Raw genomic sequence first — 22,740 nt, 5'->3', positions numbered from 1 at the left:
GAGCCAATTAGCCTACCAGTATATTTTTGGATTGTAGGAGAAAAACGGGGTACCCAGAGGAAACCCACGCAAGCACGGGGAGAATATACTAACTCCACACAGTTAGGGCCATGGTGGGACCTGAACCCGAGACCTGTGTTGTGAGGCAGAAATGCTAACCATTACGCCAACTGTGCTCTGCAATAATGAGTTAATTAACATAAAAAATAACTGTAACAATGTTTCTGATTTTTACCTTATTCTTGTAGATCTCGTAAAGATTTAAGTGTAAATATTACCCCTTTAATTATCAATGGATGCCAAGTGCTGACAGAATGTCATTGGGATGGGGGCTCTAACACGAACAACTCAAATTTAATTGCCCCCTTAGAATGTAAAATACCCATCTAAAAATCAGTTTGTATAATGGAGAAGACGCTACATTTTCCCTAACTCCTACAAACTTAGCTTTGCCAGGTCCTTTAACCTGGTCAGTCTGATTCACACTGTGGGCAGATGTATTAAGCCTGGAGAAGTGATAAAGCAGTGATAAGTGCAAGGTGATAACGCACCAGCCAATCAGCTCCTGTCAATTTACATATTGGATCTGACTGCCTAGTGCGTTATCACCTTGCACTTATCACTGCTTTATCACCAGGCTTAATACAACTTCCCCTAAGTACAGAAAATACGTATTAGTCAACATCATGATGTTTTTAATCAATTTCGTCAGGGCCATCATGACAGCACTGTAGACTGTAAGCAAAGCAATACACTGGAGCCCCTACACACCCATTCATGTGAGTAAATAAAATAAAAAATCATAACTTACCCCTTATCCATACAGTGAATGGCTGTCAGCACTCTGATAGGTGGATAGCACTAGACATCCACCAATCAGCATACTGACAGCCATTCACTGCCTGGTTGCAGGTAGAGAATACTGCCTAGCTGTTTTGTTTGTGTATAATTCGCACTCATATTGGCCAATCAGCATTCTCTACTTGCCACCCAAGATGCTCTGGAGGCACCAGCCCACTTCTTCTGAAAAAACTCCTAATATTGTAAGGCCCTGGGCAGCTGCCCAGTGTGCCTATCCGTCAAGATCGCCTTGAGGCCTGCTATGCCAGAGGCCCCCAATATCGGCAATTTATTAGATTGCCGACGCATCAAACTAAGGGTGACCTCTGGCAGCGCAGCATGGCTGCTGCAGATTTGCAGTATGCAAGGTTAAAAAGAAAACTGGTACGCAGATTATACAGATACTGTAGCAAAGGATCATATTGCGCGAGTCTGTGATTACGGGACAGTGTGATAGATAATGGTCTATACTGTATATTATGCAGTGTTCATATTATATGTTGCAATATGTTCTTCTTAATATATATGTTCTTCTTCTATATATTTCTCACATCCTACAGAAAAACTGATATTTTCTTTCCAAAATTCAAACTGGACCATAAGTACAAACTGAAAACGTCCCTGGAAGATCTCGGAATTAAAGACGTATTCACTGGGAAGGCGAACCTGACCCGCATGACGGAGGAAAGGAACCTCCTACTTTCCGAGGTGTGTATCACTTTCCTGGAATGAGGCGGAGTCTAGCAAGCAGAGCTACAGTATGTCTATCAGTGGGCAGTACAGCGCTGATAAACTGTGGGAGGGCTGAAGTGATTTCCAGCAGAATGTAACCTCTAATGATCTTTCCACAGAAAGTATAGCAATTTTATATCTTTAATTAATATTACTGCTTATAGGGGCTGATACTGAATCAAGTGGATATAAAGGGTAAGACAATAGATCAAAGGCAACACTCCAGTGGAACAAGACAATAAATCAAAAGGCAACAATTCAATGGAGGTGATCAAACCAAAAAGTCCAATGATTCACAGATACAGGAGCTTCTTCTGAGTGGTGCTTTTCCTCCAGTGGTTGATCATGCAAATAAAATGAAAATATATAATGTGTAGTAGAGTTTCACAAGGATTCTCAGTTCTTATAAGACCAATATGATAAAACTAAAATAACCGAGAGTAATGCATGGCGTACCGAAACTCACTTGTCGAAAGGGTATACCAGGTATATCAAGGTTTCTTTATCACAAGTGGTGAAGACCAGCAACACAAAGATAAACAATTTGGGAAAGGAAATTAATCTAGCGTATCCAAAACTCACAGGTTTCGTGGCTGGGTTCTTCCTATCTGGGGTTCTTTTACTTGTCAATCCAATCTTCTGTGGCTGGCTTTTACTCAGTGGGGTAAATTTACTAAGATTCGTATTTTCCCGTTTGAGGTCAAAGTTCAATCACGAATGACATCGAAAGTGTAAATATGCAACTTTTTGAATTTATTACGACTAATTTACTAAGCTGCCGTATTCTGCATTTTCGGTTTTACCGATGTCGATGTCATTCGTTTTTTTAGGCAGTGTTTTACGTGAGTGACTTGTAAAACACTGCCGACTTTAATACAATGAATCTCGTCCGGATCTGAGAGATCCGTGCTGGGCTTAATTGTGCACTTTTTTTTTTTTTTTTAAATCAGTGTTAAATTAAAAAAAAAAGATGTGTGGGGTCCCCCCTCCTAAGCAAAACCAGCCTCGGGCTCTTTGAGCCGGTCCTGGTTGCAAAAATATTGGGGAAAAAATGATAGAGGTTCCCCCATATTTCAACAACCAGCACCGGGCTCTGCGCCTGGTCCTGGTTCCAAAAATACGGGGGACAAAAAGCGTAGGGGTCCCCCGTATTTCTGAAACCAGCACCGGGCTCCACTAGCCAGATACATAATGCCACAGCCGGGGGACACTTTTATATAGCTCCCGGCGGCCCTGGCATTACATAACCAACTAGTCACCCCTGGCCGGGGTACCCTGGAGGAGTGGGGACCCATTCAATCAAGGGGTCCCCCCCCTCCAGCCACCCAAGGACCAGGGGTGAAGCCCGAGGCTGTCCCCCCCATCCATGGGCTGCGGATGGGAGGCTGATAGCCGTTGTGTAAAAAATGAATATTGTTTTTAGTAGCAGTACTACAAGTCCCAGCAAGCCTCCCCCGCAAGCTGGTACTTGGAGAACCACAAGTACCAGCATGCGGAGGAAAACCGGGCCCGCTGGTACCTGTAGTACTACTACTAAAAAAATACCCCAATAAAAACATAAGACACGCACCTTGAAAGTATAACTTTAATACATACATACACACCTCCATATACACATACTTACCTTATGTTCACACGAGGGTCGGTCCTCTTCCCCATGTAGAATCCATGGTGTACCTGTGGAAAAAATTATACTCACAAAATCCAGTGTAGATGGCTCTTCTTCTTGTAATCCAGTTGTAATCCAGGTACTTGTCAAAATAAAAAAACGGACACCCGACCTCGCACTGAAAGGGGCCCCATGTTTTCACATGGGACCCCTTTCCCCGAATGCCAGGAACCCCCTCTGACTTATGTCTAAGTGGGTTCCATCAGCCAATCAGGGAACGCCACGTTGTGGCATCCTCCTGATCGGCTGTGTGCTCCTGTACTGTATGACAGGCGGCACACGGCAGTGTTACAATGTAGCGCCTATGCGCTCCATTGTAACCAATGGTGGGAACTTTGTGGTCAGCGGTGAGGTTACTTTTGGTCAACCGCTGACCACAAAGTTCCCACCATTGGTTACAATGGAGCGCATAGGCGCTACATTGTAACACTGCCGTGTGCCGCCTGTCATACAGTACAGGAGCACACAGCCAACCAGGAGGGTGCCACAACGTGGCGCTCCCTGATTGGCTGAAGAACCCTCTTAGACATAAGTCAGAAGGGGTTTCTGGCATTCGGGGAAAGGGGTCCCATGTGAAAGCATGGGGCCCCTTTCAGTGCGAGGTCGGGTGTCCGTTTTTTTATTTTGACAAGTACCTGGATTACAAATGGATTACAAGAAGAGGCTTCTACACTGGAGTATGTGAGTATAATTTTTTCCACAGGTACACCATGGATTCTACATGGAGAAGAGGACCGACCCTCGTGTGAACATAAGGTAAGTATGTGTATATGGAGGTGTGTATGTATGTATTAAAGTTATACTTTCAAGGTGTGTGTCTTATGTTTTTATTGGGGTATTTTTTTAGTAGTAGTACTACAGGTACCAGCGGGCCCGGTTTTCCTCCGCATGCTGGTACTTGTGGTTCTCCAAGTACCAGCTTGCAGGGGAGGCTTGCTGGGACTTGTAGTACTGCTACTAAAAACAATATTCATTTTTTTACACAATGGCTATCAGCCTCCCATCCGTAGCCCATGGATGGGGGGACAGCCTCGGGCTTCACCCCTGGTCCTTGGGTGGCTGGAGGGGGACCCCTTGATTGAAGGGGTCCCCACTCCTCCAGGGTACCCCGGCCAGGGGTGACTAGTTGGTTATGTAATGCGAGGGCCGCCGGGAGCTATATAAAAGTGTCCCCCGGCTGTGGCATTATGTATCTGGCTAGTGGAGCCCGGTGCTGGTTTCAGAAATACGGGGGACCCCTACGCTTTTTGTCCCCCGTATTTTTGGAACCAGGACCAGAGCCCGGTGCTGGTTGTTTAAATATGGGGGAACCACTATCATTTTTTCCCCCATATTTTTGCAACCAGGACCGGCTCAAAGAGCCCGAGGCTGGTTTTGCTTAGGAGGGGGGACCCCACGCAATTTTTTTCCAAAAAATACACACTTTCCCATCCCCTTCCCACTGATAAACATGCACGGATCTCATGGATCCCTGCATGCCTATCCAAACACGGGATAAAAAAGCAGGTCTGTTTTTTTAGCACTTTTTCACGAATTGTATTTCTGCACGGCAGTGTTTGGCTAATGTCGGCAGTGTTTGTGATTTGCACTTTTTAGTAAATTACCGATTTCTACCAAATTGCAGGCGTATTTGACCGATGGTGTATTGATTTGTGATTTTTTCCTAGGACTTCCAAAATATTACGAATGCCCTCATCACTGCCGAGATTTTTGCTTAGTAAATTACCGAAATGACACTTTGAAGAAAAAACGGCATCTCGGTCAAAATCGGGACCTTAGTCAATATACCCCAGTGTGTGAGAATCCTCGTGAAACAATACTACACATTGCATATTTTCATTTTATTTGCATGATCAACCATTCAGAAGAAGCTCCGGTATCTGAATCATTGGACTTTTTAGTTCCATTGAATTGTTGCCTTTTGATTTATCGTCTTACTCTTTATATCTTACTTACTATTTGACCTGATTTGGGCAGGTTTAGGCAATTTGATTGGGCGTACACAATTGACCTTGCGCCTGGATTTCCCTCAAATCCCTCTTTGTATACTTGAATCAAATGGATGCTTGTGCATGGATGCAAGCCATGAGATTTTGCATACAGTTCATGTATAGATGTAAATGTATGCATTTTTCATATGTCCATTGTATTCTGAGTTGGATGGAATTTGGACAGTTCTGGCTATTTGAGAAATAGGGCAGGAAGTAAGCGGAGACAATACGATCGCTAGTAACCACCCTGACTTGTGGAAGTGTCATAGGCGTGTCAAAAGCTCCATGAAATTCTGAGTTGGTTGTAAAGAGAAGGAAACCTCTGACAGATCTCTTACACATGGCATGGGGTAGGGACAGATGCAGATACTTACAATGGCTGTTGCGGAGGCTGGTGTAAAAGTAGTGGGAGGTACAGGTTTCTGCTTGCACTTGCACAATCCCCTGCATTAGCTGAACAGATACTAACATTATGCCATGCAGAGTGAGAAGACTGCCGTGAGTAACCCGCCAGATCCTGTGCAACTCTGCTAATGTAGGGAGTCTTTTTTTGCTGAAAATGCATCTTAGTCACAACACAATGTGACTAGGATGCACTGGGAGACTGTGATGATGAATGTTATATGACACTTGGATATTGTGGGAGACTGACTTTGTATACGGAGCAGAATAGAAATTGTATTGGAAAAAAGTTGTGACTGCTACATTGTAGCACTTCTTGTACAGATTCAGAGACTCAGTCGCACACAGATATACAAGTCTCATAATTAATCAGCACAGTCTCCTTGTGCGTCCTAGTCGCATCACATCTTTGGCAAAAAAGACACCCAGTGCTAGTAGAGTGTCACAGGACCTGGCTTGCCAAGAGGGGTTGTTTGGTGTGATTGGGGGGAAGAAGAGCAATTTGTACTGCAGACATTGTTTGTCTCCAACAATAGGCGGTTGGTCTGAGAGTTACACCCGGTGCTGGGAATTCCAAGCTTATATTATTCCAGAGTTTGGGCTAACATCTCAGTAATCCACCCACCACCCATGTCTTGGGAAAGGACAAGATAGCTCTCCTGAGGGGCATCAAGTAAAGAGATGCTGTGTGGTTTAGCGAGAGTGTGGCAGCATACAGGTCAAAACCAATTGGCCACTAAAAATGACTAAGGGATTTAACTGGTTACAATTCCCTGTGAATAAAGTGTTCTGACTGGCTTGACCTTTACTAGATGGGCCTGTTCAACCGTTTTTCCACAGTAAATTAAGGCTCAAAGGCAGGTAACAGATTAGGTGGCATTCTTGGGGGCAGGATCTACCACAAGGAAGGAGAATATGGGATTACAGCCTCATTATTTTCCTTGTATAATTAGGATCAGTTTACAATCATCATTATTTGTACAATTAAAGACTACTACCCATCCCTCCCTGCCCAAATTAAATTCAGTTGTGGGAGAACTTCAATAAGTAAAAAAATGCTAAATATTATTTATCTGTTCTCTGACTATTCCCACACTTCAGCAGGTACAATGCCTCCTAACAGTCAGGGGAAGCCTCTAGTTGACGGACAATAGGGCAAAAGCCCGGGCAGGAAGTAGGATAGTATCCCCCACCATCGGCAGACATCACAGGACACTGTAGCATTTTTCCACTCAGGCAGCATACAACAGTCCAGCAATAGGAGTAAGGACAACCTTTCAAGAATACGGCAGATGTCACTGGACCCGCCAGAAGTAACATTAGTGGTGGTGGTGGTGTTCTTCAGCCATAGTGGGATTTGTAATGTATTACATTTCCAGTTTTATATAGTGATAGGCCAAACAAAGCACTGAAGAACAGGATCATCCCATGTGTTGGGTCTGATATTGAGCTAGCATTCCGAGCAGTGTTGGGATTCTGGCTTAGGTATTTTGACTGCCGGGATCTTGACCACCGGGATCCTTACCAGATCCCTACCAGATCCCATCCCAATAACTAATATCATAATTATGTTTGCTTGGTTCAGTTCTCTAATGGTATAGAGGTTTTCTAGAAGAGAATATAGGAGGCACTACAGGAGTTCCAACAAAATGTATGTGACAGGTGACCATGTAATTATATGAAAGCAAAACCGTATGGCTGTTGGCCACCAGACAGGGGTAGAGATGAGGGGGATGGACCAGATTAAGAAGCTACCTGTCCTGTCCCACATTCCAAACGCAATTATTATATTTGTGTGAGGGACATCAACTGGAGAATATAGTGGGCACTAAGGGGTCTATGTACTAAGCCTTGGAGATAAAGCGGACAGAGATAAAGTACCAGTGAATCAGCAACTGTCATATTACAGACTGTGTTTGAAAAATGACAGGAGCTGGTTGGTTGGTACTTTCCATCCACTTTATCTCTCTCCAAGGCTTAGTACATAGATCCGTTAAAAGGCCGCTAAGGGTGTTTGGGCAAAGTTTATTTTAGGCTGGTGGTCCGAAGGTTTAAAATAAGAGAAGGGAGAGAAAACAGTTGAGCCCTTGACACTCAGGATAGAGATTGTTTGGTCCTGGGAAGAGTGTGGGAATACCATGATGACTTACAAATATTGCTTTTAAATGATGTGCACAGGAATCTGATTTTGTCAGGCTCCAACTAGAAATGAATGACCAGAGAATGAAAGTGGAGCAGTAACCTGCAGTGCCAATGGTTGAGAAGTAATGGCCAAATTGGAGGCTTCAGATAAGGCTGATAATTGAATACTAGAGATAATGAAGGCCTGAATAAATTTGGATTGTTCGTACGTACACACACACACACACACACACACACACACACACACACACACACACACACACACACACACATATATATGTGTTTGTAATATTACAATTAACCGTTTTATTATTTTTATGTTTAGGTAACACAACGAGCTGTGATAGAAATCGATGAGATTGGGACAGAAGCCTCCGGGGTCACCGGCTTAGAAATCATCGCCTATTCAATGCCTTACACAATCCGACTTAATCGACCCTTCATCTTCATGATTTTCGATGAAAAGTACAAATCACTACTCTTTATTGGAAGAATTATTAACCCAACTAGCTCCAAAGACTAAGCATTTCTTTCACAGCTTACTAAAAGCACCAGTCACACCCAATTTAAAGAATAACTATTCTGAAAACAGAGTTCCCAGATTGGGAAGCTTCCCACCTGGGTAGACATTCAGTAGGGATTGCTTCATATTAGCACCACCAGTTGAGCAGCAGCAGTACAGCAGCTTTGGAAATTCTCCTGCCTTGGGTAAGATTGGGGGGGGGGGAGCTTCCAAATGGGGGAAACTCCACTTTAAATGGAGTTCTTCTTTACATAAGAATTTAACCACAAAAAATATTTTGTACCTTATAGTAGAGTATGAACTAAATGGTTACTATTCCATCCATGAGATACTAAACTGCCCAGTTTGGCGTTACATCACATTAAATAAAAATTTAAAGCAAAATATTATTGTTACTTGTTAATAATATTCCCTCTGCTGCAGTTTTACAGACTAAAAGCTGCCTGGGTTTTTTTTAGTTTATGAGCAAGTAAATCCACTAATTATATAGTGTACTTATCAATAATACACCTCGTATAACCATGCAGATTGATAGATTCACATACATATACATTGCTAATGATAACACAACAAACGTAACTGACACGTTATGCATTGCTGTGTTAACTTTTTGTTCTTCACCGGGAGCCATTTACGCATGGAATTCTGCAACTTCCTGTCTGAGATGCATATAGTAAGATACTGAACGCAGATTACTTATTGCGTACCAGGGATGCTGAGGCCCTTATGTCTGCAGCCTAAAACCATCAACATAGAGCTGTGCGTTGTAGTTATTTAAAGCTATTAGGAAGGAGGGTAGTGAGTACTCCATGACACATTCTTTTTTTAAGCACGTTTCTGCTTATAATGAACCATCTGAACATATGCTGTCTATCCAAATCTGTAGGGGATGAGGTCAATTTACCTACAGTCATAATCCCGACAGTCAAAATACCGACAACCATTGACCAACAGTCAAAATCCTGACATGGACAAGATACCGACATTTAAAATACTGACAAGGTCAAAATAACGTCATTTAAAATGTCGACATGAGTTTTTCATTAAAACAGACTTGTTCATACTTTACCATCCCAGTGGACCTTTATGGGGAATATATTAGTGTGCCAAGCGCAGCGAGGCACCGTGCCCGAAGCCGCGAGCCGTGCGAGGGGATGCGGCACACTTATACGGTGTCCATGTCGACCTACACACAAAAATCAATGAAAAACTTCTGTTGACTTTTTGACCTGTCGACATTTTAAATGTCTGTATTTTGAACTTGTCGGGATTTTGGCCGACTGTCAATTGTTGTCGGTATTTTGACCGTCGGGATCTTGATTGTATGTATTTCATACTAAACCCTTCTGTAGAACTGGTTGGGAGATGATGCAATTTGTGACAGTATTAACCAAATGCAAACAAACCAATTTTCTATATTATGTGTACCCCGCTTTTCAACATGAACTAAGTCATGCATGTATGTGAATAAACATATTTAGTAATTATTAAATAAAACGTAACCTATGATTACTAAAACTCCTGAAACCAGGGCACAAGGTTGGCACATTATTAAATCCAATAATGCATGATTTACACTATGCTGAGAAAATCACATTTGGTACAAATTTCTGGTCTGTGCATTACACCAGTTTAGGCTATTCTCTACGTGCTTACATTAAAATACCGTATTCACGTCTCTAGCTATATGCTAATGTTAGTTTCAGCCTTTCCTCTGGTGTAGATCTGTCTGAATACATAAGGGCTGGGATGCCCACTTTGAGCGGCTGCAGACGCAGCTTTCGGAAGCACCATCGGGACTTGCCCCAGCAAAATGACAAGTTCAGAATCTCTATCAGAGTATGTTCTCCAAAATACGCAGTTAAGCGCCTGAGTCTGAAACCCCTCATGGGACATGCCCATGACACTACTATAGAACTCCCTGGGAAATATGCATTGTTTGCGGTCCTGGGGACTGCATTTGTGAATTTATGTCCTAGATTAATAACTGATACAATAGATTTATGGAACCTTTTTAGGAGGACAAGATAGGATTTTGTCAACAGTCAGTATGTTGAAGGGAGAGTGCGGATGGCAAATGCAGACATGGTTGTAATGTTAGTTAAAGAATTTTTACAGTGTCACTATTATAACTTTAAACATGATCATGAAGCATCATGTTTAAAGTTATAATGCCATTGTGGTTAAAATGCTTTACGTAACATTATAGCTGTGTCAGCATTCTACTGTCGACATAATGGAATCTTCTCGCAAGTTGCCCATAGCAACCAATAATATTATAGCTATAATTTATTAGACGATACTAGCAGCTTATTGGCTACTATGCTCAACACCTCCACTTGCCCTCCTCTGGGGTTTTTATATATCTCTCCCTATGATAAGCTTCCTACACTCAATGGACATCGGTGTTTCCAGGACCATCACCCTTCTATTGGTTTGTATGACCTGCCTCCTCCTCTAGAACCACAATTTCAATATCCCTTTAATGCTCAGAACATCAGATGAATTATATGTAGAGACAGATGCTGGGCATGTCTACGATCCACAGTCCTAACTCTTCCTGCTCTACTCCTAGAAGGATTGCTGACAATTTTTGGGACATAGAAAGTGTTACTGTTCCTGGCTGTACCTAAAATCTCATTGTACAAACATAAGAACTGCACACCAGGGGTCTGATTCTGAGTAGGGCGCAGCGCAATGTCGGATGCACTGGATCAATGTTTTTCATCTGTGCAAGCAGTTAAACCAATTTTGTTTGTACAGAGTTGCAGTACAGATTTAGGCAAATGGTAGGAGAAGTCTATTGGTAAGGTATGGGGTGATCCTGGACAGTGACTGGGAGGGGTGGCTAGACACATGGAGACGTTGAGTCTTATGGAAGCGTTGTGGGCATGTCACTGATAAAGGATATGTACAGAGCAGCAGAATTGTACACCTGGCTACCCATATTCAGAATGGTAATCTGCACCTGGTGCAAGTTCTGATGATGCGTTCAATGGGGAGTCTCAGTCCCTGAACATGTAGACGCACATCCGTACACAAGGGAATGGTTATAGCATAAAGTCACAGGTACGACTCCGCCAAAAGAAGTAGACATGGATGCCCAACACAAAATCAGCCCCAAAATGGGCAATCCTTATATCTCTTGTACATGTTTGAGAAGGAGTTGCAGTTAAAATGGCAGCTGTCGGGATCCCGGAGTTCAGGATACGGAAGCTGAAATCCCGCCAGTCGACATTGCCGACAGCTAGAATCCCGGCACACCAGGGCTACTCTCACTTGTGGGTGTCACATCCATAGAGTGGGAATAGATCCTGTGGTGAGTGCAGTGAGCGTGCAAGGGGACTCTTAGCACTTGCCCTTCTGGCGGGTGGGATACCACGGTGGGAATATTGATAGCCGGCATGCTGTCCGCCAGTAAAACGTATGTAATCCCCGAGAAGAGTTTCGGCCTGTGAATAACGTTTCTTTGCAGAGAGTAACTTAAGAAGATATATCACAGCAAAATACTAAATATAATAAAATAAGTACCATTTTGTAATGAAATAAACTGCAAATGTTAAATCATTTATTTCAAACAAAATCTAAAAATAGATATATTTAAATATTATTCTATTTTGTCTCCTCCATCAGCAAGACGTACCATGATGTATCTATAAATAAGTAATCTTTGTTTTGAGACTTAAATGCCAAAAATAAGATTTAGAAACAATAGGCATATTTATCAATGAGTGATAAATGTCACTGTGAATGCTAAATTGCACCAGCCAATCCGCTCCTAACTGTCATTTTTCAAACCCAGCCTGTGACATGGAAGTTAGGAGCTGATTGGCTGGTGCAATTTATCACTCATTGATAAATGAGCCCACAAGTCTTTAAAACTCAAATATTTTTAGAATTTGCACTTAGCGATTCTGATATTGATTCAATTATGAAATATACAGGCCTAAGCGATTTATTCAATATGTTTATTTATAATCATGCATGCACTGCGCTGTCTTATGGACTCACTAAATTAGAACCGACTCTGTAAAAAGCACACACGTAGAAACATCCAGAATCCGATTTCATTTTTTTTCTTTCTTTTCTTTTTGAGAACTTTGATACAATGAATAAAAATACTTCTTTTTTTTTTATAATATACATACTCTTATCATCAAATAAAGAAGCTGACAATAGCTTCATACTGTTTAAATATTGGCTTTTCCAAGTAAACTGTGTCATCAGCTGTGGGATGGGTGTAGGTTCTTGGCGCGGTAGGAGGAGCAGTGGTAAAGAAACTTTGTAGCAACAGAGAAAACTGCGGTCAGCATTTTGAGCCACTAGATAAAGAGAGAAAAATACTATTTAAAAAATCCCAAAATATTAAATAAAGTATTTACAGAACTGAAACTGTTGCGGTGTACACAATCGGAACCATTTGTAGAAAAGGAATTTGCACTTAGAAGCCACTGTCTTGAGTTTGTGCTCCAGGATATAGGAATTTCTGCAAGTTATCTGTGTGTTCCTACCGCCAGCAGGGAGCGAAGCGGCTTGAGGATCTCTTTGTGGTAAGTAGCGGTCTTCAGGTTGAAACACAAGGAGGATACAGGACGCTTGCAGGGAAAAAGCAGCTCTCCCAGATGGCTATGTTTTGGGATGGTCATTTTGATAAATGTAACCATCATGCAGTAAAGACTTTCATAGCAATTTTCTTCCCCTGGATAGAAATCAGCTGGAGGACATATAATAATGTACGTTGTTGTCTGTTCTGGGCTAGCACCAGCTATTTCTCCATCTCCCGCGTGATTACCGGCATCTCTTTGGTTTATTTGTTACTGAACAGATGAGCTAAGATTTGGACTTCCTGTTTTTCCTTCATGCAGTCGAAAGAAAATGACAAAAAAGGAAATATGAATTGATACAAAATATTATACAACTACCACCCATAGCAAAGAACAAGCAGATTATTTCCTAGAACTAAAATTCCAGCATTTTCAGCACATCCTTCAATTAGAGTACCACTGTTTGCGAGCACTACTTCACTACCACGGCCCTTCCATACATCTTTCTTGTTGGAGGATCTTCTGTAAGATGTAACCCTCTGACAGTCCAATAACAATGGCCATTTATAAATGGGAGACATTTACAAGAGCTCATTGAGACTTACAGGCTAAGCTTCCGGGACTGTGCGTCTTTGCTGCCGTTGGACTTCTGGTCGACTGTACCACCCACACTGCGCGAGGAAGGAGTTGCAGAGCCGGAGAATGCCACCGAGGAACTGGCACTGCTGGTTCTAGCTTTAAGCGAGTCCTCTGAAAAACATACACACTGTGATGAAATATCTGTAAGTAGGACAGTTATTAATGATTGAGTGCATAAAAGTCGCCCTGAAAGGTGCAATTAATACGCAACTTCATCCTACTTTTAAGATATGTTCTTGCACCAATCACAGTTGTTTGTCCCATTTAATTTCCCATGGCCTCCTGGTTTTCTCCCACTAGTCCTCGTCCCATTCTTTCCTCCTACTATGAAGATGTTTATCCGTTTCATTCAAATGTTTCTCCTAGAACTTCAACCACTCCTCTTAGATCTACCTCTCACCTATCCATCATAAAATGCACTTCTTTTTCTTCCATAAAGGGACTGTCTCAGCTTAGCTGCACCTAATACAGGGCATGTGTGTGCTAGACAGGAGAAGATGAAGGATTCTTAGAAAGAGAAAGCAACCAGAGGTGTCTCTAGTGAAAGGTAAGCGCTGCAAGCAGACTTACTAGCAGGGCAATCGAGAGCTGAGACAGGCCTGGGTACTGGGGTGTGTGGCCAAATCTGGGGAGCTTCACTGCCACCCCCCCTCCCTCAAAAAGTGGTCTGGGGATGAATGGATCAGTTCGATCACTTCCACCTCTAAAGGCCCATACACACTTGCCGATAAAATGAGCGACGTCGCTCATTTTCCCCCTCCCTGAGCGACGTCGCTCATTTTATCGGCAAGTGTGTATGCCGCCAGCGACGACCGATGCATGGCCCCGCGGGTCGGCAACGATCCTCGCTGTCACCAGTGCCTGCATGAAGGATCTGGACTGTCGTCCACGACCTCCATGCAGGGCTGGCGGAGGCGTGATGTCATGGAGCGATATGAGCGGTCATATCGCTCAGTGTGTACAGGTGACCGCCGACCGGCCGGCCCGGGAGGGGAAACATTAGACGACGTCGCTCACAGAGCGACATCGTCTAATGTGTATGGACCTTAACACTTCTTTTATACCCACTACCACTGGATAGTTCTGTTCTACTAGGACCGAATAGGAAGGATATATTCAAAGCTGCTTTGCTTGTGCGCATGCGTTGTATGGAAAAACTTGCTACAGTATATGCATCCGTGCTAAGAGATCTGTCTGACTTAGAATCAAGCCCTATAGTTCTAGAATCAACCTGTCCTTGTGGTAGCATAGGGCATGTTGTGCGGCTCAGTAAACAGTAACTATTGGAGGCAATGGGGTAAACACTGTCCAATGTGATGTTGCCCACGCTCAGACTACCTGACAGTCTCATTCAGAGCGGAGCGCTGACCCAGTGCTGGTAACTTCACTCTTAACAAGGGAATTTCAATTCCCCAGCATCTTACTACAAACAGAACAGACATTGCTGGAAATACTGTATTCTCTAACCAGCTGTGGAGCCCAATGAGCCCAATAAGAAAGTGACACTCGCTGCAGGATACAACCTACTTAAAATGGAACTATACAGTATACAGCCTCAGAAACTGTGAAGTTAGTTTGGCAGTATGCATTTTATTATTACTTACCAACAAACGGCAGCAAAACATTTTTCCCAACTCCTATCACGGAATTACTTTTGCTGCAAGAGATTAAAAAATAAATAAAAAAAATAGGAAAATTACAAGTTTGAAGTGTGACAACGAGTAACTGGTACAGCAGTACGATGCCACAACTCAGTTCTTTCTTAGTTTGATAGGAAAGATGAGTGAGATATGAAAAGAACACAACTATACAAAGAAAACAAGAATGGACGGACAAAGGGCCAAATGCAGACCTAATGGCTGGGCTGCTAATTTTGTTGTCCTGCGATCAGATAGTCGCCGCCCAGGGGGAGTGTAAATTCGCCCCGTGCAAGTGTGCGATCGCATGTGTATGCCGTGCAAAAATGTCCCCCAGTCAGCGGACAGCTGCAAATCCGTTCGCAACTCACTCACCATCGAATGGTTTTTCCTGTATGTGAACTGTGTGCGCAGCCCAGGATTTACTCCTACAGTGCGATGAGAACAGGCTGATCGGGGCCGGAGCTGGCGTCACAAACCCTCCGAGAAAACGCTTGGGAACGCCTGCGGTTTTCCTGACACTCCCAGAAAACGGTCAGTTACCACCCACAGACGGCCTCTTCCTGTCAATCAGCATGCGAATGGCTGTGCAATCGAAATTTTCGCACCAGCTTGTCGCATTTTGGTGAGGTGCGTCTGCATTGCGGTGCATATGCATGCACAGCCAATCGATAATCGCCTGCTGTGCGAAAACGCACAGCAGTGATCAGGTCTGAATCGGGCCCAAAATCCCATCTTATCCACGTATAGCCAACTGCGATTATGGGTAGAAATGCGCTTCACTTTGTAAGTGTACAGTATTTAGATAGAGTTTTCATACAATTTATAAGCATTGATTTTTTTATACATTAGTAAATGACCTTTATGACATTGATGCACAATGGATGATGGACGAAGGTCACAGAACATAGATATATTTGCTTGGTACCATGTTCATTTCTGTTTCCATGATCTGTCACTTACATCAGTGTCCAGCACGTGCTCTATGTGCAGTGGACGCAGTAAATGCTATGGAGCTTCAGGGGCAAAATCAGGATTTGTGAAGGGGGGTTTCCAAAGGGGTGGGGCCAAGCATGGGGGGCGGTGTATATATATTCATTCACACAGTGTATATATATTCAGTCACACACATACTGAATATACACATGTACTTCATACATATATACAGTGTGTATATATACAGTATATATATATATATATATATATATTTATATATATATCTTACTGGACCGGCACTCTACTACCATAGTTAATTGGTACGGTGCCTCCTGGATATATTTGATTCAGAAACCCGGAAAAAGCATGCAGTGGCGCTCTGTTCTGAATCAATCACTGGGGACTTCAGAGGAACAAATACAGCAGGTTCCAGCACTTTTGTACAACCGCTGCTGTTGGTCATCTAAATTATGCCCACGGCATTTCGCCTTCTAAAACCTCCGACCCCACAAAGCCCCCTCAACCGCGTTCCACACTCCGCAGCTTGATGAAGGCTATAGCCATTACCGGCAGCCGGAGGAGAGACGCACGGAGGAGAGAGTGGGTTACCCGTCCGGCTAACCCAGCTCATGTAAACTGCCTGGGGAGCTACGCGCTTCGAGTTGTATCTTTGTGTATGTGATGAGGCAGCTGCCACATCACATACCCAGCTCCTCTGTCTCCCGTGCAAAAATAAATAAATAAAAGAACCGGTCATCTGCAGCGATGTATCGGCGGCAGGGGGGGGTTCTAGATACTCGGAAACCCCCCCTGCGTGCGCTAGTGAGCTTAGTAACGCAGCATCTACGGGCAATGCATAACAGATTTACTACAGCACACACAATTCAAAAGGTATCATACTTAATGCTCTTCTCCATGGTGCTGTGCTTCGGGTGGATGGCATGGCTGCTGAATGATTGGCTCCGGATCAGCTTGCTCTTCTTGCTTTCTCTAATAACTGTAATTAATCAGACATTAGACTGTAAGTTCTCTGAGACAGGAACTTCATTCCTACCTGTCTTCTGTGCTGCTCAATGCATATGTGCTCATGTACTATATATCACTGCCTGTTCTTTTCCATGTGAATGTGTATGGATACTTAGGGGTATATTCCACTGACGTCGAAACCTGACGTCTGTTTAAAAGACGGCAGTTTTCGACTTTTTTTAGGTCGGTAGGGGTTCCAACCTATTCAATATATTCGACAAGTCGAAAAGCACGTGGATCGGCGGAATAGCTGCCGATCCACGTGCTTGTGTCGAAAACGGGGCCAAAACCGACAGGTTTTGGCCCCCTTTTCGACCATCTCAGTCAGACATAAAAAAAAGTCGGACTGAGATGTGGGACCCAGGGGAGGAGAGGGGGGGGAGCCGCAGGGAGATGGGAGGACAGCCGCGGGCATACAGAGGAGATCAGCGCTACAGCACAGTGCTGCAGCAGGATGTCTCACAGCCGAGCCGCTCACGGCAGCGTCCACCCGCCTCCAGCAAGTGAGGTCACCCTTGCTGGAGCCGGGTGGACTCTGCCGTGAGGTCGGGCGGCTGTGTGGCATCCTCCTGCAGCGCTGATCTCCTCCGTCTGCCCGCCGGCTGTACCCACTGGTCACCCTGCGGCCCCTCCCTCTCTCCTCCTCTGGGTCCCTCATCTCAATTTGACTTTTTGAAAGTCGAACTGAGATGAGATTGAATAGGGGTTGTCGGATCCGACCCTAATTGAATATACCCCATAGTGGCACTATGTGGAGGACCATATGGTACAAGCATTATGACTTCCTTACTTTCATATTGATTTGTTTCTACTATATAATCCTAACTGTCTATGACACGTGTAGCAAGGGTCCTGCAGTCACATGCACAGTGTGCACCCCTGCTGATAGTCCCCTCTGCCACTAGTGATAATACATCTGTCCTTTACGCCTCTGGAGCCTGTCAGCCTGCCTACCTCCTCCAGGCAGCCTGGACCTGTCAGAAATGCCAGACCAGCAGGAGGTATACAGGAGGAGAGGAAAGGAAGGAAGAAGGGAGAGAGGGAGAAAATAAAGAGAGGGGAGAGAAAAGAGTGGTAGAAAGAAAGGAAGGCAAAGAGCAAAAGGGAGTCAGGGAAAACAAAGAGAGAGAAGGAGACGGGGAAGAATAGGGAAAGAGAAATGGGGGGAGGGGGCATAGAGATAGAGGAAGACAGTGGAAGAAGAGGGAAAGAGAAATACAGAATAGGAGAGGGAGAAAGAAATGGGGGAGCGAGATGGGAAGAGGGGAGACGGGGGAAAACTAAAGCCCCTTCAACAGCTACAGGTATCCATGCAGATCTTTTATGCATCTTGTGTGCTCAGAACCCAGCTACGGACAGGTCCAAAATATTACAGTAGTTATTTAGCAGTCTAGTAATAGAGAGCTTCTGAGAGTGGAAATACAGCCTACTGAAAACATAAACATATAACACACTAGTGACATGAACATATCACTGTGTTTAGAGAGTAAAGATGTAACAATGTATATCTGGAAAATAGTGATGTCAGTCCTGTAAAATATATTCCTGTACTTGCTGTGTAGTAATGTTTCTTGTCACTGTTTGGCGATGGGACATGTAAGTGTCAAGCACTCTGCAATTTACCAGTCCACCTATCACCACCAGGCCTGCCAAGAGAAATTCTAGGCCCCGGTACAACAACTTCCTGGGCCCACCTGCACCCACTGGAAGGGGTGTGACCACAGCATGCTGGCCACTTCTCTTTGGGGGGGGTGTCTAGCACATCAGAAGCACCCACTCACAGAAGCACGGTATGCCTCCCAGCCAGGGCAGTAGAGAGCCTGACTGGGCCCAGGTACTTTTCAGGGAGCATGGCCTAATCTAAGGAGGTGAAGATCTGGGCCCCCACTGGGCCCCTCTATCAGACCTGGGCCCAAGTAATTTGTACCCCCCCTCCTCTCAACACCACTGATCACCATGTTATACTGCACATGTTTTACGATAAGTAGGACTAACTCAGCATTTCAGGACTAATCAGTAGTTTAGTGATATCAGCACAATAACTATGATGTCATAGAAAACACAATGCCGTTCTCATTCACCTGTTTGCGTGCCTGACGAGCTTCCCGAAATTACCGTGGGGAGATTTTTTGGCAAAGCTGATCCCGTTTTACTGTCTCTGCCTAAAACAAATGTACAAGTCAGTGATCAGAGAGAACTAAGCTTACTTCCATGGAGCCCGTTGCCTAGACACATCAGAGGCCACCATTATACTGTATGTGAGCTCATACAACCTTCCAATTCACTCAGGATCAGCATCATTATTGCGACAGAAATAATATCCACTGTGTGTGTTCGGCAATAGGAGAACTTTAATATACATGTTTATAAAAAAAAAAAAAAAAATCATACTGTACTATCCTCAGGGAGAGCAGTTTGCTAATTGGTACAGGTAGAATGGCATTACATAAAATCACCTATAGTGCCTGTTCTTACTAGTCATGTACACTAGGTGGCACTATGCATTTCATGGTGCATTAAAGCACAGGGTGGCCAAAATATGAGGGGCAGAGCTTAAAATCAACAAACACTTACGCTTCTTCTCATAATTCTTCTCATTGCTGGAACGTGCTTCACTCTGTTGCTTTTCCTTCTCTATTTGTTCCTGGAAACAATTCAAGGATAGAGAAATACATAAATAAATAGCATAGGACTCATGTTCTGCAACAGCAATCCAATATGCCAAAAAAGTGAAAGTGGACCTGTACCTTATTTATTTTATCTAATGCTGCAAAATAACGTCATTACTTTATACTGTATTTTTTATACTACTCTCAGATAAAGAGAATCAGTCGGAGGTAATCTCAGAGTAGACAATGTACTTGCATAGCACTGTGCATATCTCCCAAGCATCCTGACTTGTTGGCTCTGTTTCACAGTTATCCGGACTGCATTGTCCCGATCTGCCCAGTGGTTGAGAAGTGTGACCCATTCACACTGCTGGTGTGAGTGGCAGTGATAAAGGTCATTGTGTAAGATGGGAGAAAGGGAAGAGCAAGGCAACCTCTATTCATCCACGCCTACTGTGCCGATACAACTATCTCTTTTCAGCCACGCCTCCTGTACGACACAACTGTCTCTTTTCAGCAACGCCTCTTGTACCGATACAACTGTCTCTTTTCAGCCACGCCTCCTATGCCGACACAATTGTCTCTTTTCTGCCACGCCTCCTGTGCCAATACAACTGTCTCTTTTCAGCCACGCCTCCTGTGGCGATACAACGGTCTCTTTTCAGCCACGTCTCCTGTGCTGATACAACCGTCTCTTTTCAGCCACGCCTCCTGTGCCGATACAACCGTCTCTTTTCAGCCACGCCTCTTGTGCCGATACAACAATCTCTTTTCAGCCACGCCTCCTGTGCCGATACAACTGTTTCTTTTCAACCACGCCTCCTGTGCCGATACAACTGTCTCTTTTCAGCCACGCCTCCTGTGCCGATACAATGGTCTCTTTTCAGCCACGCCTCCTGTGCCGATACAACTCTCTCTTTTCTGCCACGCCACCTGTGCCGATGCAACCATCTCTTTTCTGCCACGCCACCTGTGCTGATACAACGGTCTCTTTTCAGCCACGCCTCCAGTGGAGATACAACAGTCTCTTTTCAGCCACGCCTCCTGTGCCGATACAACTGTCTTTTCAGCCACGCCTCCTGTGCCGATACAACTGTCTCTTTTCAGCCATGCCTCCTGTGCCGATACAACTGTCTCTTTTCAGCCGCGCCTCCTGTGCCGATGTAACCATCTCTTTTCTGCCACGCCACCTGTGCAGATACAACTGTCTCTTTTCAGGCACGCCTCCTGTGCCGATACAGGAGACGTGGCTGAAAAGAGACAATTGTATCATCACAGGAGGTGTGGCTGAAAAGAGACAGTTGTATCGGCACAGGAGGCGTAGCTGAAAAGACAGTTGTATCGGCACAGGAGGCGTGGCTGTCTTTTCAGCCACATCTCCTGTGCCGATACAACTGTCTCTTTTCAGCCACATCTCCTGTGCCGATACAACTGTCTCAATTCTAAAAAAGGTAGTTTCAATAAAAATCTATAACAATTTTTTATATAGTAAAACAACAGGTGCCACTTTTATTTATTTATTCTAATTGTGTGTGTATAGTTTCTATGTCAGTTCTATGTCAATATTGTGTCCTAAGGGTTGTAATATCTTTAATACAAATATCCATTTGCTTTCAGTTTTCTTCAATTCCGTTATGAAATCTCCTCCTCTCCAATTCTTTCTAATTTTTTGTATGGGTAGAAATGTGAGTCCTGTTGTATCTTTACTATGTTTTTCCAAAAAATGGTTAGATAAACGATGTGTAATAAGTCCTCTTCACATTTTAAATATGTTAAGCAAATCTAATTTTTGCCTTCCTTTTCGTCTGTCCAACATATTGATGTCCACACGGGGATGCGGCTAGATATATTACTCCCTGTTAGGCGGATGTATGAACGTTGTTTCTGTGTTAGAACGGTGACACAGCACGCTATGTGCTGCAGTTACCGCACCTCCCAATGTATGAATGAAGATTTAGGTTTTGTTTTCGTGCTGCGCTACGGGCCCCTCCCCTTTTCGCCGTCACTATCCTCTTGACAGCGGGAGCGGAACTACTGCTTTTACGGATGTCCGCTTCGTCACCTGCAGTCTTCGATTTCGACGTTCCTTTGCTTGCGGTGCGGCTCCTTTCTCCTCTGTTATCTTGGCGACGGACATGTTTTGTTGTTTAATTGTGAATAAAGTTATTTGCATCACGTGACACTCTTGCATCCCTAGTGGTGTGTGCAGTCACTCACAGCGTCTCAGAACAGAGGACGCGCATGCGCACAACTACAGGCGCGGTGGTCAGTGGGAAGGAGATGTCGTACGCATGCGCAGAGACGCACCGATGCACGCTATGACACAGAAGCACACTTCAGCGGCAGACCAACATAACGCAGCGGTAACAGACCTCGCCAGCGGGACATACATGCAGGTGAAGTGCGGGAGCATGTCGCCGGAAAAAAAAGCCGATATGCCCCAGCACCCATAACGCAGCAAAAAGACAAATTCATACATCTACCTGTCTGTTTCACATGTGAGGTGATCATGGATATCATAGTTTTTCCCAGTTGTATAGAATTGGAATGTGGTTGTTGGTTTAGTTGATTTTTCTTTTTCATTCTTGCATGCATTGCAATTCAAACATTTATGGTATCCGATGGTGTTCTTCATATTCTGGTGTTGATCTTTTTTTAGGAAGTTTGACACTAAAACTTGTTTAACATTCTTCGCTTTCCGGTAAATTATCTGGGGGTTTTCGGTAATGAATGGTCGCAATGTTTCATCCAGTGGCAAAATGTGCTAATTGTCTTAATATTACTATTGAATTGAGTGGTAAATGAAAGGGAGAAGGCTGTGTTTTTGTTCTTTTCTTTGTATCGCAGTAGGCCTTTTCTCTCCATATTATCTATTGTTGTGATTTGTGTTTCCAATTTGTCTTTTTGATATCCTTTTTCTATAAAGTTTGTCATCATCTCTTTGCTTTGTTCTCTAAATATTTCCGGATCTGTACAGTTACGTTTGATTCTCTGAAATTGACCTTGTGGGATATTTGAGATCCAATTCCTGTGATAGTTGCTGGTGGTTG

At 43.8% G+C, this 22,740-nt stretch overlaps 2 protein-coding genes across 5 annotated transcripts in view; one reads left to right on the top strand and one right to left on the bottom strand.

The window, feature by feature from the left end:
- SERPINA10 (serpin family A member 10) overlaps positions 1–9,826 on the top strand; it is a 55,738-nt gene extending 45,912 nt beyond the window's left edge. For both annotated transcript variants that reach the window (XM_063947599.1, XM_063947598.1), the window contains exons 4-5: positions 1,401–1,548; positions 8,102–9,826. In XM_063947599.1, coding sequence (XP_063803669.1) covers positions 1,401–1,548; positions 8,102–8,299 — 346 coding nt within the window. In that variant the 3' untranslated portion in view covers positions 8,300–9,826. The remainder of the gene's footprint in view (positions 1–1,400; positions 1,549–8,101) is intronic.
- A 2,402-nt stretch (positions 9,827–12,228) lies between these two features.
- The window catches only part of PPP4R4 (protein phosphatase 4 regulatory subunit 4), a 468,463-nt gene continuing 457,951 nt past the window's right edge, over positions 12,229–22,740 (bottom strand). For all 3 annotated transcript variants that reach the window (XM_063947591.1, XM_063947590.1, XM_063947592.1), the window contains 6 exons: positions 19,656–19,725; positions 19,163–19,243; positions 16,956–17,052; positions 15,087–15,139; positions 13,449–13,593; positions 12,229–13,154 (listed from right to left, as the gene is read on the bottom strand). In XM_063947591.1, coding sequence (XP_063803661.1) covers positions 13,130–13,154; positions 13,449–13,593; positions 15,087–15,139; positions 16,956–17,052; positions 19,163–19,243; positions 19,656–19,725 — 471 coding nt within the window. In that variant the 3' untranslated portion in view covers positions 12,229–13,129. The remainder of the gene's footprint in view (positions 13,155–13,448; positions 13,594–15,086; positions 15,140–16,955; positions 17,053–19,162; positions 19,244–19,655; positions 19,726–22,740) is intronic.

The sequence above is a fragment of the Pseudophryne corroboree genome, chromosome 12 (assembly GCF_028390025.1).
Source record: "Pseudophryne corroboree isolate aPseCor3 chromosome 12, aPseCor3.hap2, whole genome shotgun sequence".
NCBI lineage: Eukaryota > Metazoa > Chordata > Amphibia > Anura > Myobatrachidae > Pseudophryne > Pseudophryne corroboree.
This window is presented reverse-complemented; position numbering and strand designations above follow the sequence as displayed.